Raw genomic sequence first — 18251 nt, 5'->3', positions numbered from 1 at the left:
TGCCCTTCGTCTCTAACAAGTACTTGTCTCTTCCTTAGCTTTTGCTTTAGTTATGGAAAGGGGGTTATAATATTTAATAGGCCTGAGAAACATCCGTTCCTAATCTGCTGCCTAAAACTGGGCGTCCTACTCAGAAGTGTAAATTCTCATTAATGTGCTTCCACCTGTTGCTGAACTGGTCCCACTCCCTGAAGAGAGATACTGAAACAGGGACGTCTGAACAACTTAATTTCATATAGGAAATATTTAGTTCTAAGGTATAGCTCATCCAATTAATTTAACAAAGCCCAATACTGTTTTAATTATGAGTAACTTGTTGTATCTTGTGGATGTGCAGTGGAATTAATAGATATGTTACCTTTATCAGGTACCAAGTCATCAGTACACCATCTGACATTTTCATGGTGATGGAATATGTTTCTGGAGGGGAACTGTTCGATTATATCTGTAAAAATGGAAGGGTAAGAGGAACTTCAGCTCTACAAAACAGTAGATTACATTTTATAATCGCTTTTGCAAAAATGTTTCTCACTAGGTGAAGGCCTGTTCTTATCTAGTCTTGCAATTAGCAGTAGCGTGTCTCAAAGTATCCTGTCCTTTTTCTACGTTAGTAAACTTTGCTCTGAAACTAACACTAATAAGTGGCATCTGCTAGTTTAAACTTATGGAATTTCATTCATTCATAAATGTAGTTTTATCTTATTTGAAACTGCACTTGCCTCTTTAATTGAACAGCGATATTAATTTTAATCAGTCAATTACTGCATCTGTGCAAAGCAGACTATACATTTAGAAAGTTAAAAATGACTTTATATAAAGGTTATGATCAAGTTAAATTCACAACTTTTGGTGTTTGTTTCAACCTGATGTATCAAATGCTTTTTCTCCATAAAGCAAAATTGGTGAATGTGAGAGCTCTAAAGATAGTCATTCTTAATCACATGACATCTTTGACAGTCATGCTTCTGAAATTGACTGGGATAAGCAAGTTTTGACTGTGTAATTGACTCAGTGGATAACATTCCTTAAAAGTGTTCTGTTTTAAGGCATTGCAGGCCAGAAAAATTCATTCTGGGTTCTACTACTGGCTTTGCCACTGAATCATTGTTGTGGCATTGGCTAGTCAGTTCATCTTTCCATCTGTTACTTTATCTATAAAGTGTCCAGATTTTAAAATACTTAAGTGTAACCTGTTGCATTCTTTATTTCATCCAAAGACACTTGCATGGAAATGTAATACTTATGTCTTGCAGATTCAAGAAAAATGTTGGACAGATAAGAGTATTTTAAATGGCTTCTTTTCCTTTCTTAGCTTGATGAGAAGGAGAGTAGACGTTTATTCCAGCAAATCCTTTCTGGTGTGGATTATTGTCACAGGCATATGGTTGTACATAGAGACTTGAAACCTGAAAATGTACTACTTGATGCACACATGAATGCCAAGATAGCTGATTTTGGTGAGCTTTTATTTTGTTCTAAACTTGATAATGTTCAAGTTTCATTAGATGCTATTTATTAATGCAGAAAATATTCAATTATTGGAGTTCTGATACTTGGATACCAGGGTGACGGGCACAGTACAAGAACCTAAGAAGGTCCCAAAAAGAGAGATGAGAACATTGCTTAGTGCAAAGTTCTCTTCTCCTTATAGGCCACCTTTGAGCCAGACGTTTTCTGTGACTGGATAGAAATTAATCGTTTGGCCTGGTCTGGTAGAATAAAAGTGTCACTAAAAAGTATTAAATTATATTTAGCATTTAATGCATGCTACTCCATTTATTCCAAGATTGACTTTTCCTTATCTTCTATGTCTTTCTCCACTTGTAAAATCAGGACAACTCTCCACCTTTTATTTTAATAACTCTAATGTCTTCTGATCCACAAGGGCAGTTCATCAAACTTGATAAGAACCACATCATTCTAGTGAAAGGCATTAATGATGGCATAGTACTTAGTACTATTCAGTACTACTTTCTATATCTAACTATAAATTTAACTTAAAATTAAAAAAGTAAAAAGCTCTACCCTGATGATGATGATAGAGTATAAAACTGAAACTTAAGATAATGAAGGGTGAAAGCGGAACTAACTTCTAATTCTTGCACTTGCTATATATTGTCTGCTTAGCCAAGAGAAGGAAGGTTATAGTTCTTTACTTGTACAGACTTGCTATAAAAGAGCACAAAATAGAACTACAGAAAGACAATGGCAGCTAGTTTTCAGGACTGCCAGCATTAGGAAACCTTCTTGCCATATAAACATAGAAAGGTATCCATATTGCTACATAATCCTGATATTTCTCTTGTAGACATAGTGGATTATACCCGCCCTTGTAAAGCGCTTTGAGATCTCTGATGAAAGGTGCTATATAAATGCTAAGTATTCAATTATTTCAAAGGTATGGTGTTCAAATACATTGGGGGTTGGGAATCCTGTTAATTATTTCTGTCAAAGGGGATTACTACGTTTATACGCAGAATGCTTTTAGATGAACGATTACTTATTCTGTTACAGCAAAACAAAATGCAGTATTAACTGTTAAAATGGCTTTATTACCATGCATAAATTTTAGCAAAGCTGTTGAACTTATTTAACTAAACAAAAGTATTTATAAAGAAACCTGTTCAGTTTAATAAGTATGAAAACTAGTTGAGGCACTCTTGCCTATCACTTCAGATTCAAAAAAGGGAATATTGCATTAATGCAGTAAGCTATAGCCAGAACACTCAATCCTATCCAAGCTGTAGTCTGCAACTTCCCAGTGGATGTTAAGAGATTGCACGTCTCCTGCTGTAGGTATAATCACTATACTGTTCTGTAAAGAGCTGCTATTGAATCTTGTGTTCTGTCGAAGCTATTCCTTGGACTGTTCTGTGGTAGTCTTCCACTTCAAGCATTTGGAAGCAATCACAGTTAAGAATGTTTTCTCTTGTTGAAGTCCCACCTTACTGCAATCTTGTGTTTCCCTTAGAACAACTCAGTCCTCCATTATGTCTCTGGACATTTCCAAAACAGACTTTTCTTGCTGCGTCTTGGAATGAATGTATTCTCTCAGGCATGCCTAGATCATGTGCATACATGTCTTTAGTTTTGCTCTTCAACATCAGTTCAGTAAAACTAATTTCTGGTATACTGTATGCAGCATCTTACACTGCATTGTTCTGTTTCTGTATACATTCCAGTAATTCTAAACTGCTGTACTTTATAACTTAGAAAAAGTAAACTGTAATTTATTACTCCTATTAGCATTAGTGGTTGGATTAAGATGCACATACAGTGTGTAATCAGTTTGCTCTAGCTGAATATTTTAGTAGCTGCTTTTGTGCACTTTCAGGTCTTTCAAATATGATGTCAGATGGAGAGTTTTTAAGAACAAGCTGTGGTTCCCCTAACTATGCTGCACCAGAAGTAATTTCAGGAAGGTAGTATCTCTTATATTCAATAAATGTGTGCATGTAGTTGAAAAATACTTTGTTTAATATTAAAGATAACAAGACAGTAGTATAGTATACAAACTCAGAGTTGAAAAATGTTGACTTTCCCTTTCTTGCTAGTTTTTGAAGTTTACCTTTACATTGATTAGTAGCCTAGTCAGCTTTATTGGCCCCTTCAGTGTCACTGTACTGTATCAAGTAGTTCAAACTGCAGTGTGTTTATGCTTTACCCAAGTAAAAATGCAGTTTTGTCAACTAGAAAATTCATGTACAGTGAATATCATAAACTGGCTCTATCACTTTCCAGAATTTCCAAAAAGGTCTATTTAGTAGAGTGTTTTGCCAAACAGTGGGTCCCAACCCACCAGGGGATCACAGGAAGGTCTCAGATGGGTTGCCATGTCCAGTGTTGGATTAACCCATCACTGGGCCCTGACCTAGGCAAATGTTGTGGTGCAGAGGAGTGGACTGGGGGAGATGGACAGCAAGCTCTCCCCACATTCACCCTGCAGTGGCAGCTACTGTGCTGGAAGGCTGGGCGCATCTTTTTGCTCCAGTGCAGGGTTGCAGCATCATTCAGGTTTGGCCTGGCTTCCCCTTTGACATGGGGGGAAGCTGGCCAAATATGAGTGGTTCTACAACTCCATGCACCATGTTGCAATGCCTGGAGGTAGGTGCAATCTCATGTGATAGGAGCTGCCTCTGCAGGGTGAATGTGGGGCATGGTCAATCCCCAACTCCACCAGGCTTCCTCTCCACATTGGGCTGGAATTAGGGTTGTGCTGCCAAGGCAGAGGGGGTATACATATCCTGGTGAGTCATAAAAAGAAAGCAGCAGAGAGTCCTGTGGCACCTTATAGACTAACAGACGTATTGGAGCATGAGCTTTCGTGGGTGAATACCCACTTCATCGGATGTCACCCACGAAAGCTCATGCTCCAAAACGTCTGTTAGTCTATAAGGTGCCACAGGACTCTTAGTCTGGATCTGTAACAGCAGCAAACACGGCTACCCCTCTGATACTTGATAAAAAGAAAAAAACCTGAATGCAGTCAGTGGGTTGCCTTATTAAAAAGTTTGGGAACCACTGGCCTAATGAATCATAGTACACACTTTGGAAGTAGCACTTTACTGCCTGGAACTTAACTGTTTTTCAGAAAATAAAGTTGGGTATTAGTGCAAACTTTTACTGTGGCATGTTAGGCCCAAATGTCACTTTCCCTTTTTTAGCTCAATCCTGTAACTGTTAAATCCACCAACACAGTTAGTCAACAGTAGAGTGCAGTCAGATGTGTGACTTGCAGCTTGTGTAGGTATACCCATGCTAGCTTTAATCTAGCTAACTTGCTAAAAATCAGCAATGAAGACACAGCTCTGCTTGCTAGCAATGCAAATATGTACCCTCCGGGGACTATGCAAGCTTGAACAGTCCAAGCTGAAGTCTATGCCACTGCTGCATCTTCATTGCTATTTTTACAAGATAGCTAGATTAAAGCTAGCACAAGTATACAGTACCTACACAAGCTGCAAATTGTACCTCCAGATTGCAGGATAAACATACCCTTAGTGTCATCTGTTCTGGGCAACCCACTGGCTTCCACCCCACAGCAGTAGTTACTATTGCTGAGTGTAATCCAGGCATCTGATTTATTAGTAAATGGGACAAGGAACGATGGGAACTTAATTTCCCAGCCTCCCCTCCCCGCCCCCCCCAGATGATATTTGTGGTTTGGATATAATTTGCCACATGAATATTTACGTTGATCTGCCTTGTCACTGTAGTATGGTCTTCCCCTCAATTTAGCACTATGGTAAATTACATAGATGGGTGATTCACACAAAGACAGAGCAGAATTCTTCTATATATCCATGTTCTACCTGTCTGGTAGAATTCAGCTTCACAATCATGTGCATACTGTGCCTCCCCTGAACAGTGCTGGTAGGCCTCAATTTGTCTGTGTCCCTTTAACTACTACAACATACAAACAAGTTGCAAAAATATGTATATTGTACTACGCTACTATAATATATTAACAGGTAACTTTTTCCAGATTATATGCAGGTCCAGAAGTAGATATTTGGAGCAGTGGGGTTATTCTCTATGCTCTGTTATGTGGAACCCTTCCATTTGATGATGATCACGTGCCAACGCTTTTTAAGAAGATATGTGATGGTATCTTTTATACCCCTCAATATCTGAATCCATCTGTGATTAGCCTTCTGAAACACATGCTGCAGGTGGATCCTATGAAGAGAGCTACAATCAGAGACATTAGGTAAAACACTAATTGATGTCTAATCACAGATGCCACAGTGATGGTCCCAGTACAAATCAACAGAACTAAGAAATCGTTCATAAAAGTGCTTCTGCCATACAACCTACTGTTACAAATACATATACTAACTTAAAGTGTTTTGGCTTTTGGAAATCTGACAATTCTGGTTCCAAATGGCAAAATTTGCTTATGACTAGAATTCTATTACTAATACACTTAAAAGGTGTTGAAGTTCAAGAAATTAAAGTGTCTGTATTGATCCTTGAGGGGGAAAAAAGATCCTGCTAAAAATTGGGATCAGGGCAGAAAGACATAAAGATGTACAAATCCTAAAGAAAGATAGGTGTTAATGTTAGTGTGTAATATAATACTTTTCTTGCACCTTCCATCAGAAGATATCCAGTGCTTTATGAATGCTAGGCCTTTAGCATTCATAAAGCACTGGGTAGGTGGGTGACGTACTAATCTTATAGATCCTTTTAACGAGTAAGGTACAGAGAAGCTAAGTGATGTGATGAAGGTATCTGGGGAAGACTGTGGCAGGGTAGAGGTAGATTTGATGCCTAAGCAAGTGCTTTAACCATAAGAACTGCTTCCACTCCTTGACAGGACAAATAGCAAAATAAATCTATTGGTTTCCTTGATTACATGCCCTGTTACATTTTCATATTTTTAGATGAAGATTTTCATAGACTTTACTACAAATTGTCACTGTAATATTCTTGTTTCATGACATATCACTGGACAGTTATGTAGCTAGTTCAATGCACTGAAGTGACAAATCTGTTCTTTATTGTATTTTCCAATGGATTAGAGAACTCTGAAAAATCAGGTTTCTGTTGTATTTTAACTTTTATTGAGTTGTGAAATATAAACTGTTTGTTCTTTGTTCTTGTATGCTGGTTAATACCAGACAGTACCAAAGGGTGGGTTGCAGCCTGACAGACTTTTACCCTTTCCTTGGTAGTTCAATCTACTAACTTTGGAGGCAGTGAGGGAAGGTGACTCTTGAATACAGATTAGAATGAACAATGGCTAACAAAATGTCAAAATTCCAGTTTCATTATATATACCAATCCCTGTCCTAATACCTATCAAGGAGATTATTCTATACAACAGGACTAGGGAACTTTTCTTATGCACAAGTAGTATGTGGCTGTTGGGATTGGAGCAAACTGAAATTTTTCAACTAATAGTAAATTTGCCAAAAAATGCATTTTTGAAGGCCCCAGAACTATTTGTGAATTTGGGTCAAATTCAACAAATGCTTTTGGCAGAAAAACATTTTTTGAAAATCAACAATGTTTTTTTTAACCATTTCAAAACAAAACATTTTGACTATTTCAGAATTTAGCTGGACTTTTTTTAAAACTGAAAAAAACACAAGAAAAAACCTTAAAATTTGTTTTGGGTCAAATAAACCTTTTTTTGAGGTTAAGCCTATGGATCGAAAAAAACAGTTGTTGGTTCAGGTATAGTTGGGAGGAGAAGGGAACACCTAATGCCTGATAACCAGCAACCAGTAGACATTGTTAAAATCAGGCTGAAAATTCCAAAAATAAGGAGTTTGTGTTTTTGTTACTGCCATCAAGCAGTTGACAGACAACCTGCTGGAGTGTGGTTCAAGTAGAGTAATATAGAGTTGAAATATTAAGGCCATGTCTATGCTAGGTGAAAAAAGTGGCCAATACAATGTAAAATCCTAGTGTAGACAAAGCAAATTGTAGTTCAGTGTTCCTAGTGTATGAACCTCTGCCCCCCTATGTCAAGTAAAACGTACTAACTTTTAAAAACACACCTCTTTTTCTGGTCTTGACCTGACCTAAAACAAAATAGAGCTTTCAGGTTTACTGCTAATGGTACATAATGGGTTATCCTGACATCAACAATTTTCCTTTTTAGGAACCCTAAAATGCTTTTCTAAAACTAATAATTAATGAAAGTTTGTTTTTAACTATTTGGTTTTCCTTAAAAGTTTACATAAAATCTGTGTGGCTGAATTCAAAACTACTTATTTGTATATCCAGGGAGCATGAGTGGTTCAAGCAGGACCTTCCCAAGTATCTCTTTCCTGAAGACCCATCATATAGCTCAAACATGATTGATGATGAAGCCTTAAAAGAAGTGTGTGAGAAGTTTGAATGCACAGAAGAGGAGGTGCTAAGCTGTTTATATAACCGAAATCATCAAGACCCCTTAGCAGTTGCCTATCACCTCATTATAGATAACAGAAGAATAATGAATGAGGCCAAAGATTTCTATTTGGCAACAAGCCCACCAGATTCTTTTCTTGATGATCATCATTTATCTCGCCCTCATCCTGAAAGAGTGCCATTTTTAGTAGCTGAAGCACCACGGCCACGCCACACACTTGATGAGCTCAACCCGCAAAAGTCAAAACACCAAGGTGTAAGAAGAGCTAAGTGGCATTTAGGAATTCGGAGTCAAAGTCGACCAAATGACATCATGGCAGAAGTTTGTCGAGCAATTAAACAATTGGATTACGAATGGAAGGTGAGGGCACAAATGGCTTTCTGACAGATAGTTATGTTTCGCTTAAAACACTAAATTGATACCTTACTTTAGGGGGTTTGTCTTTTTATACATTTGTCACTCATTCTTTAAAAATTATAATGGAAATTAACTATTTCATCTTTATCCTTTTCCAGGTTGTAAATCCATACTACTTGCGTGTTCGAAGGAAGAATCCAGTGACTAGTATATATTCTAAAATGAGTTTACAGTTATACCAGGTGGACAGTAGGACGTACTTACTGGATTTCCGTAGCATTGATGGTATGTGAAGGAGAATAAATACATAACTATTGGAATAATGTAACTATAAACAATTGAAGAAACTGTAGTGGTGTAATTCAGACTTTCACACTTAAATATCAGTTAGAAATGTGGTTTGGAAGGCTATAAGGACCTGGGGCATTGTCTTCACTAAAGAAAAAAGGTGTGAGTGGGCTTAATTTGTTAGCTAAGTTTGAGGTAAAATCTTGGCAAAGACAAGGCAGTTGTAGTTTTCACATGAGTTGGCAGGTCAAGATCAAGACAATGGGGCAGACTAGTCTTAACCTGGATCTGTTAACTACAAACTGCCTTGTCTCCACTAGGATTTTACTTCAGGTTAACACATTATTTCCTAGTGAAGGTAACTTGACAAAACTAAGAATGCAGAGTTGTCCCATATTCTGCCACATCATGTATCATATGCATGATGTATCTCTGTCTGCTGTTACTAAAACTTCTGAAATAGTTAACGATAGACACATCGTATGTGCAGTGAATCTGTTTACAGTAGGTATGGTCTTAGGCTAGACAAGCTCATATAGAATGAGACACTTTTACGTGCCAGCTCGTATGTGTAAAATGAATGTGTTTGTGGTAAATATCTAGTTCTATGTTTGGGAGTTAAGGTAGGATAGAGGTAAAGTGGTCCGTTTCTGAATTTGTTCCATATGGCTACATTAGTTATAATGATGGGTATTTGGGGACTACATAGAAAGCAAAACTTGGATCACAGGACTACGCTGATAGGTAGAGGGAAGATGGTGCAACAGACTGAAAAGTTTGAACGGGAGGAGGATGTCTGGCTGAGCGACTGATATGTAGTTCAGCTTGAAATTCACTTGCGTATAGGATGGTATAGCAGGGTATAGGGTTCATACAAAATATATAGAAAAATATGTTGTGTAAAGGCGGCTTATGCTGTAGAGTGACTGGGTATGCAAGGAGGGCCCAGAAGAGAGATTCTGCAAAACTTTGAAGGTAGGCTTTGTCAAAGGGTGGTGTTGACCTGCAAGTACAGTAACCCTGCCATACTTTCTGATACCTTGGCTTTGTGAACTAATATACAGCGGTCTAGCTGTAAAATATTAGTTGAAACACACATACTGTTATAGTTGTAACTCTCAGAAAAACGTTGGTTTGGGGATTTGCTTCACAAAAAAGCTGCATTTCTTATCTACAGATACCCTTATTATCCCATATACACCTATGCAAATTGACTCTTTTTTATGTACTTGTAAAATTGATCTGTGGCTTGTAGACTAAGTAGTCTGATATTCCAAAAATAAGCTCCTTTTAAAACAAAACAAATAAGCTCCTTTTTGTTTTAAGTTACTCTTCCAGTTGCTTTAGTTCCACCCCTTTCCCCCCCCCCCCCAAATCCAGTGACAGAAGACTGCAGATGAAAGTCTCAGACAGAATTGTTAATAACAAATCAGGTTTTGGGGTGGGTGTGCCAGATCTAAGAGTGAATGGTTATTTACAATCTTTACTATGGAATTCCAATCTCATAAACTGGTCTGTCAAAAACTGCAAAGTGAGGGACAAGTTCAGTGGTGTGAAAATTTAAATATATTTTAAAAAATTGTAGAAGTTCATAGTTTAGATAGACCATAACTCCATGCAAACATACTTTGTAAACTAATTTGAGCAGATGGTAGTTGAAGAATGGACTAGAGGGCTATTGCCCTCGGTTTCTTCAGCTAATTTGATAACCTGTGCCCAAATGTCTCTGAGTAACTTGAATGTCAAACACCTGTGTTAACCCTGTGAAAAAATACAGGGGTTTGCTGCATCTGATGTACATATTTTGATTTGTAACATACGCATGCAAATGCTGTGTAAATAAAAGTAGAAAACTAGATTACCTTTCAAAGACTTGGTATTAATTGGGGGCGGGGGGAGAGAACCTCAGATTCTCAGTTTAGTGGCTATCGGTTTCATTTGCCATTGTAAAGGTGGTTGTTTTTTTGTTTTTTTCTTCTTCCCCTAGATGAAATTATTGAAGCAAAATCTGGGACTACCACACCACAGAGATCAGGTTCTGTGAGCAGCTATAGATCTTGTCAGAAGGAGTCTGATGGTGATGCACAAGGAAAATCTGCAGATGTGTCCCTTACCTCATCAGTGACGTCTTCACTTGACTCTTCTTCAGCTGACTTAACCCCAAGACCAGGGAGTCACACCATAGAATTTTTTGAGATGTGTGCAAATCTTATTAAAATACTTGCACAATAATTTTAAAGATTGGCTTATTTCTTTTATAGCAATAAGCATGCCTAAATCATAGTCAAATGCTTCCTATTATAATCAAGTTACAATTAACTAAGGCGCTGAAGACTAGCCACATAATGCAGTTTGCACAGGACTGAAACATGATTAAGAGCAGTTAGACCTCTACTACACTGAAGCTGAAGTGAGTTATGATTACATTGTCCACTATTCAGTAGTATAATACAGGTACAATAAATTACAGGCCCTTTGGGCGGTTCTCAACATTTTACACTGAGTGCACATTAGGCTTCATAGAACATTACTGTTAACCATAAAGACTGTTTTGTTTGATTTTTATGCTGGCGATAATTTTGTTGCAGTGTAGGTAAATGTTCACCTGCTAGCCCAGTGGCCTATGAAAGCGACTTGTTGGGCACAATCTGCAGTTGTGTCCCAGTTTCAGTATACTATTCAGTTGTCTAACAGCAGGAACGTGTTCAAGCTGCTGTGGTGTTCATCCCACTTATAATTGGCAGTAAATAGTCAAGCTCGTTTGGGTGAATATTTTAAAAGAAATCATAACTTTGATAGATTTTGATTGTGTATGTGTTGGAGAGTTCAAACAGTCAGCATTTCTTATGCATTTGAATACTAAGTAAGCACTAAAGATGAAATCCTGTGAGCTATATTAAGGTCAATGAAACAATTGTGGTCCCATACCACAAGGTTTGAGAAGGCTCATGGAAAGGAGATTCTTCAGTCTCCTCTTCACCATGGCACAGTGTTCCACAAGAGGGAAGGCTTTCAGTGGGTTCATGAACTGTACAGATTCACTAGCCCATCTTAGAGTAGTAGCAGTGGAGCAGCTCCTGGCATGCTGCTACAGGCTGAGGATTCTGTTCCTTAGCCCTATGTGTGTGTGCTTTTCCAGAATCTTGCACTGAGTTTATTCTTAAATGATCAGTGTTCTTTATATCACATGCTGGGCCAGCTATAGGACTGTATAGAACTCATTTTGCAGTTGGAGCTATTTATCTAGATTAGGATGCCCAAATCACTTTTATAGCACATCTTGTTGTTTTTAATTAAATGATTCTAAAGTTAACAGTGCAATTGATCAGTCATATTTAAACTGAAATATACAACTGATCAATGCTCATAAAAGCACATAAATTTGAGTGTTAGTATTCCAATGAACTTAACACTTGATCACAAATGTTGACATAATTGGCATGAATAGTTTAAGGCTTCTAAATTTATCAGGCCTGTTTCAGTTTTTCAGAAAGAAATGTGATTTATTTGATTTAAAAAATAAATTAATATTAGAGAAATCATAGCATTTCACATACAGAAACATTTAAAATGTTTTTCATTATTTGTAATTGGACATATTTTTGCTCCTTTAGCTATGATAAATACAAATTTAAAGCAATTTGTGTATGCCAGAAAATATGTTTAATCTTTCAGTTGAGTTGTATGTTAACTTCAAAATGTAGTCCGCTAGAGCTCTTTCCCCCTCCCCCCCCCGTTTTTCTTTACAATACCACTTTATAATTGAGAGAACCCAAACATACAGAGTGAAGTCTTGACTACAGTGAAGTTAATGGGAGTTTTGCCAGTGAGTTCAATTTGTTCAGGATTCACCCGCAGTGAACTGCTAAATACAGATGTAGTAAGAATAGTTTATCCTTGCATAGAGTAATACAATAATCTGGGTTATCTGACTTTAGAAGTTCATCCATAAGTGTTTCTAATATGCACTGAGTTTGAAGAAACCTGCAGCTGCTTAAGCCCCAGGATTTGCTGTGTTTTAGCATTATGAAATTGGGAGTTGCCTGGTCTATCCAGTAACTCGGTACAAGTTCCAACTTCAACTCTTGTTCCCCTGTCTTCAGAGAAGTGTCACACATGGTCCTTATAAAGCAGGATTACACTACTGTATTTCAAAAGAGAAGGCTGTATTTTTTGTTTAAAGATGATGCTTTGGGTTTATACTGCTGATGTAATTTAGATGTTAGCATGGGGGACCATACACAAATTCTACTTTTTAAAATGTTAGTCTTGTCAGAATTAATTCTGATACAATTATTCAATAAGTTATTGTGATCCCTTTTAGCTATGCTGTTTTATTTTGAAATTGTTAAATATTGCACTTGTACAAATAGCATAACAAACGCACAGTCTTTTAATGCAGTATTTCCTCATTTGGGAACACGTAAACTGTCTCTTTTGCATATGTTAGATTAAATCCTTTCAACCAATAGCTGTTCCTAGCTTGCAAATACTTTGTAATGCTGAATACACATGTAAAATGTCAAAGTGCATATAGCTTTACTTTTTTATACTTTTCCAGCTCTTTTTTTGCTTTAAGGCGACCATGTTTTTACTTTGTCTTGGTATATGAAGTTTAACATATATTTCTGGCAGAATGCATAGTTTTAAATAAAGTAAATTTTATTGGTATGATAAGTCAGGTTTGATGGCCCCAGGCTTTCTCATTGAATTGATTATTTTTTTTAAACACGGGGCAGTGAAGGAAGAAGTGAGACTATTTAAGCTGTTTGATTCTGGCTTTATTCATCTGTTTCATAACTTTACCTCTGACAGTTTAAACTACTTTCTTCATCAGACCTTCTTATTGCTCTTGCAATGAAGACATAAAGCTGACTTTCTTAAAATGTTACATTAGTATCTGGCAATAGGCTATCAAAACAAATTATTTCACTGCAAGACATAGTGGGGCTATGTTTGGGGAGATCTGACTCAACTACATCGTTGTTAATTGCAAAGGGAATACTGAAAACTGCTTTTTAGATTATTCCCTCCTCCCCCCACCCCCCAGCTTGCTATACGTGGAGAGGCCCCTCAAATATTCTTGCTTTTTTCTCTTGTAATTGTTCATAAGACGTGGATAAATCTGTCCACGTGTAATGTAACTTACACTGGTAAGGTGGTAAAAGTCCATCTTTGTGGTGCAATATTTCAGAGACCATTTTCCATACGTCTTGACATTGAAATAAAATATTTACTGTCAGTTGATTACTATTGTATGTTGTAAGAAATGGACACTTTTTTTCTTACAAACAAGATGTGCCTACTTCCTATTGCAATTTTTGGCAATACTGAATGAAAAATGCTTGTTATAGCTGTATGACTTTTTACCTTTCAAGGATGTGAAATTGTATGTTAGTCAATATAAAATACTCAACTATCTCTTGTTTGAAAATTGTGTGCATGCTACTTTGTCTTTTGGTATCCATACATAAAATTTTGTATACTAATTTAAAGCGGATGCTACATTTATTTCAAATCCAGAAAACTATAGATTAAACTAATGGAACAGCAATAACTCTGACCACTGAATGAATTCCATCTTTCATTTCTGTAGCACGCTCACTGTTGATGCTACTATCTTCTACAAGACAATTATCAATAACCATGCTTTATGACTGCTGCTGACTACACTAGCTCACTAGTTTAATCTGCTTTACACCGCACAAGTCTACACCACAAAACTTGACTTCAGATGAAAGATTAGTGCTGAATGTTCAGCACTAATGTCTAAACACATAGAATATCAGGGTTGGAAGGGACCTCAGGAGATCATCTAGTCCAACCTCCTGCTCAAAGAAGGACCAACCCTCAAATGGCCCCCTCAAGGATTGAACTCACAAGCCTGGGTTTAGCAGGTTAATGCTCAAACCACTGAGCTATCCCTCCCCTTAATGCGTCTGTGAATAATGGCTCCAGTTTTATAAGCATGGGCAATAAAATCTGTAGCAAATCTTGGCAATACCTGCAAGAATTTACTCCATACAATTCCCTACCGGTATGAACTTCCTCTTCAGGTAGTCACAGACAAAGAGGGTTATACCAAGAATCCTGTCTGTCAGAGCTTGCCGAATGCTATTGTAAAAGGCTCCTAGGATCCATAATTTCTACAATAGAAGTCCTAACTCTTGAAATGCTGTTGAAAACCTTTGTAGCTTACAGATGGGTGTTAATACTTGCAGGTTTTCAAAGAAAATATTTAAGCAGGTTACTGTGGCATGACATGATATAATGGCTGGAAGTTGGAAATAGACAAATTCAGACTGGCAATAAGGCATATATTTTTAATGGTGAGAGTAATTAACCATTGGAACAATTTACCAAGAGTTGTGGTGGAGTTGACATCACTGACAATTTTTAAATCAAGATGGTATGCTTTTCTAAAAGATGCGCTCCAAGTATTATTTTGGGGAAGTTCTATGGCCTGTGTATACCAGATCATTTAGTCAGTTCTATGGCCTGTGTTATACCAGACTAGATCATAATGGGCCCCTTCTGGTCGTTGCATCTATGGGAGAATAAAAAGGCTCCTGATGTTTGGTGGTTCTGTTAAATGCACCTGCATTGAAGTGGTTAATGTTGACAGACAAATGATTATACCTTTGCTACTTCAGTATTTATTTACAGACTAAAATAGCAATGCATTCTTTAATGGAGAGGGCTGGTTATGTAACCAGGCTTAGCATCTAGTCTCTGAAATTGGGGTCTTTTTCAACCCTGCAACACAACCTGAATTCTACAACCTGGAACTGGCAGTGGCCACCAGGAGTGGGTCAGTAAGGGTGGTGGCCTAAGTAAGTATGAAGAACTATAAGGAGACACCATTATTTGTGTTGTGTTCAGATCTGAATCGTAGCACTTACCTGTACTTCCAGCTGCCTTCACTTAAGTATAGATACTTAAGACTAGAAGAGACTATTGTGATCATCCAGTCTTCCCTCCCTCTGAGGGAAATATACATTATGCAACTAGAGACACTGAACCATATCAAATGTCTGTATTCCACAGGAATGAATGGCTCACAGTCCTGGAGCAGGAATAGCTTGACTGTTGAATTCTAGTATAAAATGTGTAACTTTTTTTTTAAATTGCAAAATAAGCGAGTATTTCTAAACATACTAGACATGTCATAAGCAACAAAGAGTCCTGTGGCACCTTATAGACTAACATGTATTGGAGCATAAGCTTTGGTGGGTGAATACCCACTTTGTCACCATTCACCCACCAAAACTTATGCTCCAATACATCTGTTAGTCTATAAGGTGCCACAGGACTCTGTCGCTTTTTACAGATCCAGACTAACATGGCTACCCCTCTGATACTAGACATGTCATACTAACAACTGGCCTTTTTAAAAAAACTGAAATGCTGGCACATGTTACAGATTTCTATTTTCTTCCAGGGGTTTAAAGGTAATTCACTTAATGTCGCTTAGTAATTCTGTTTCATACACAATACTTAAATTAGGTGTAGTTGTATTGAATGGTGGAAGGATTTGTTGGAAGAGTTGTCAATGTGTTATGAGGAGAGGTGTATGTTGAGGGAACAAGTGTGCTTCCTTTCAGTGCTGAATGGAGTAGGCCATCAGTGCACAAGTATAATTCTTGTCATGGGGATTGTTGGCAGTCTGGTAGCATACATGACTGGACTCAGGTGTAGTGAGGGGGTAAGAGCAGGCAATGTCTTGAAGGACTCCCCAGGGCAAGGATGAAAGGGGGGTGCCAATGCAAGTCTGGGGTGGCTTGTGTGAAGTTGGCTCAGTATTTTTATAGGCTAGTTGTATGTAGCTCCTGTTTGATCCACCTGACTTAAACCAGTGTTTTGCCTTGACAAAGAGGAGAGCTTGGACTTTGTTCTTTAGTGCTCATGTGCTCTGTTCCCCATGCGTTCTATAGCACCTGTGATGGTAGAGCACTGTTTGAAGAGAACAGAGCTAAGGTACACACCACCTTTGCAATATAAACTTTAACTGTTCCCTGGTTTTTCAGAGGTTTGAGTGTAGCTGGACTTGACGTTCTAGAAGGTACAAGGCAGCACTGGGCAAAAAAGTCTCAGCATTCCCATGCTTTACAGCCCACTTCTCTCCTCTCTACTGTCTCTGGCTCCTTGGTAATGATAAAACTGGCCACAGCAGGCCCTGATTAAATGACAGTCCCTGCACTGCTCCTAATCATCTCCTCTCCCAATTCTCTGCTTGTCAAGCCCAGCCATCCTCCACATAGAGGGGTGGGTGTCAGTGAGGGCCCTACAGGTCCATCTAAGCAAAGAATGCAGGGACAGACATGGAGGCATGTTTTGAAGGCAAGGACAACTGGAATGATGTGCATGTAAGGGTCTCGGGAGATACAGCTGAGGCTCCCCTGCAGAGCTGTGACCCCCTTCATTTCTTCCCCTACTCTTCTCTGTGAGGAATTTGGTGATTATTTGTGTGGGAACAGGACATATAGGTGTACTTCCCTTCCCCTGGAAGTCTGGAGAGAAAAGTGCCCAACTTTCCTCCCTTTCTGATTCTCCTGTCAGTAATTGAGCTCCCTCAGATCAAAGGTGTCAGATCTATTATTTGTCAAAGGGTCATAAAAACACCTACATTTTTTTGGAAATCCAGTTCTTTGTCAAAGCACTAGTCATCAAACTGGGTTTTCAAGAGCTGTATGGATGCTCTCTTGCACAAAGGGTTGTGATGTAGCTGTTCTAAAGCACAGCCCAAGAAGGTGAGGGTTGGCAGTGGGGCACAGTCCCCAGATTGCACCCTCCCAATTCCCACCACCACCACTGTGCCAACCCCTCACTCCCTAATTCTGCACCAAAAATGTTACACAGTCTCCTTAGTGTGAGCTACTCATATCAGGAACTCTTGACAATGACTCAGCAACTTGCTTTTCTTTGATCATACTCAGTTCATTTGTTTTGGAAATTTAATGAGGTGTATGAATCGTGATTACAATATCCTAATTTCAAAAAAATCTTTCATTCTTCCCTCTTTAATGCTAATTTCCTTCATACTATTACTCAAAGAAAATCAGAGAGGCCATCTGGATTTTAGAGCACTTTAAAACTTCAGGCCTTAAACCAGAAACTTGGCGCTCAGAACAAAACTTGCAAAAGGAACTCCTGCACAACACAGACTGAGAACAAATCTGCATAACATTCTCTGAAGGCTGCCAACGGAGGGTTCAACTCACAGTTCATGGGTGCAATGTTCAGCTTAAATGCAATGACTACAGTTACCTTAAGCTACACACAACTTGTGACACCAGACTGTTTAAAGTTAGAGCATTTGCAGGCAGAATTGCAGCACAGGGACTGAAGTGTGCTGCATCAGGTTAGCTTAGGCTGGCCTGGAGTTACAAATTTGACCCTTAGTAACAGCTGCAATGCTGTTTTCTCAAAGTGGCAATGGATGCTGGGCCATAGTTGAGATAAATCCAAAGCAGGTAAAATTAGTTTGGGGAGGATTATACCACTAGGTTGAGTTCCAGTTCAGTGCAAAAAAAATAAGACACATAACCACCAGGTGATTTTTGGAAATGTATTTCTTTTTTTCCTTTCTTTCTTTCTTTCTTTTTTTTTTTTTTTAAAGGGAGCTGTATCTAAGGAACCTCTTGGTCAACTTTCTTGATCCTAAATTTGCACCATTAATCCTACCCAATACCACAATGATCACCTCATTTTCTAGATCATTTCTTGTTTATTTCCTTTTTTT

The 18251-nt window shown here is 38.1% G+C and overlaps 1 protein-coding gene across 1 annotated transcript in view; it reads left to right on the top strand.

Annotated features, from left to right (window-relative positions):
- Positions 1–13756, top strand: part of PRKAA1 (protein kinase AMP-activated catalytic subunit alpha 1) — a 31940-nt gene extending 18184 nt beyond the window's left edge. Inside the window, exons 3-9 of the mRNA XM_045021285.1 lie at positions 368–461; positions 1313–1457; positions 3335–3422; positions 5486–5710; positions 7738–8224; positions 8380–8506; positions 10497–13756. Coding sequence (XP_044877220.1) covers positions 368–461; positions 1313–1457; positions 3335–3422; positions 5486–5710; positions 7738–8224; positions 8380–8506; positions 10497–10741 — 1411 coding nt within the window. The 3' untranslated portion in view covers positions 10742–13756. The remainder of the gene's footprint in view (positions 1–367; positions 462–1312; positions 1458–3334; positions 3423–5485; positions 5711–7737; positions 8225–8379; positions 8507–10496) is intronic.
- The last annotated feature ends 4495 nt before the right edge of the window (positions 13757–18251 follow it).

The sequence above is a fragment of the Mauremys mutica genome, chromosome 6 (genome assembly GCF_020497125.1).
Source record: "Mauremys mutica isolate MM-2020 ecotype Southern chromosome 6, ASM2049712v1, whole genome shotgun sequence".
Taxonomy (NCBI): Eukaryota; Metazoa; Chordata; order Testudines; family Geoemydidae; genus Mauremys; species Mauremys mutica.
This window is presented reverse-complemented; position numbering and strand designations above follow the sequence as displayed.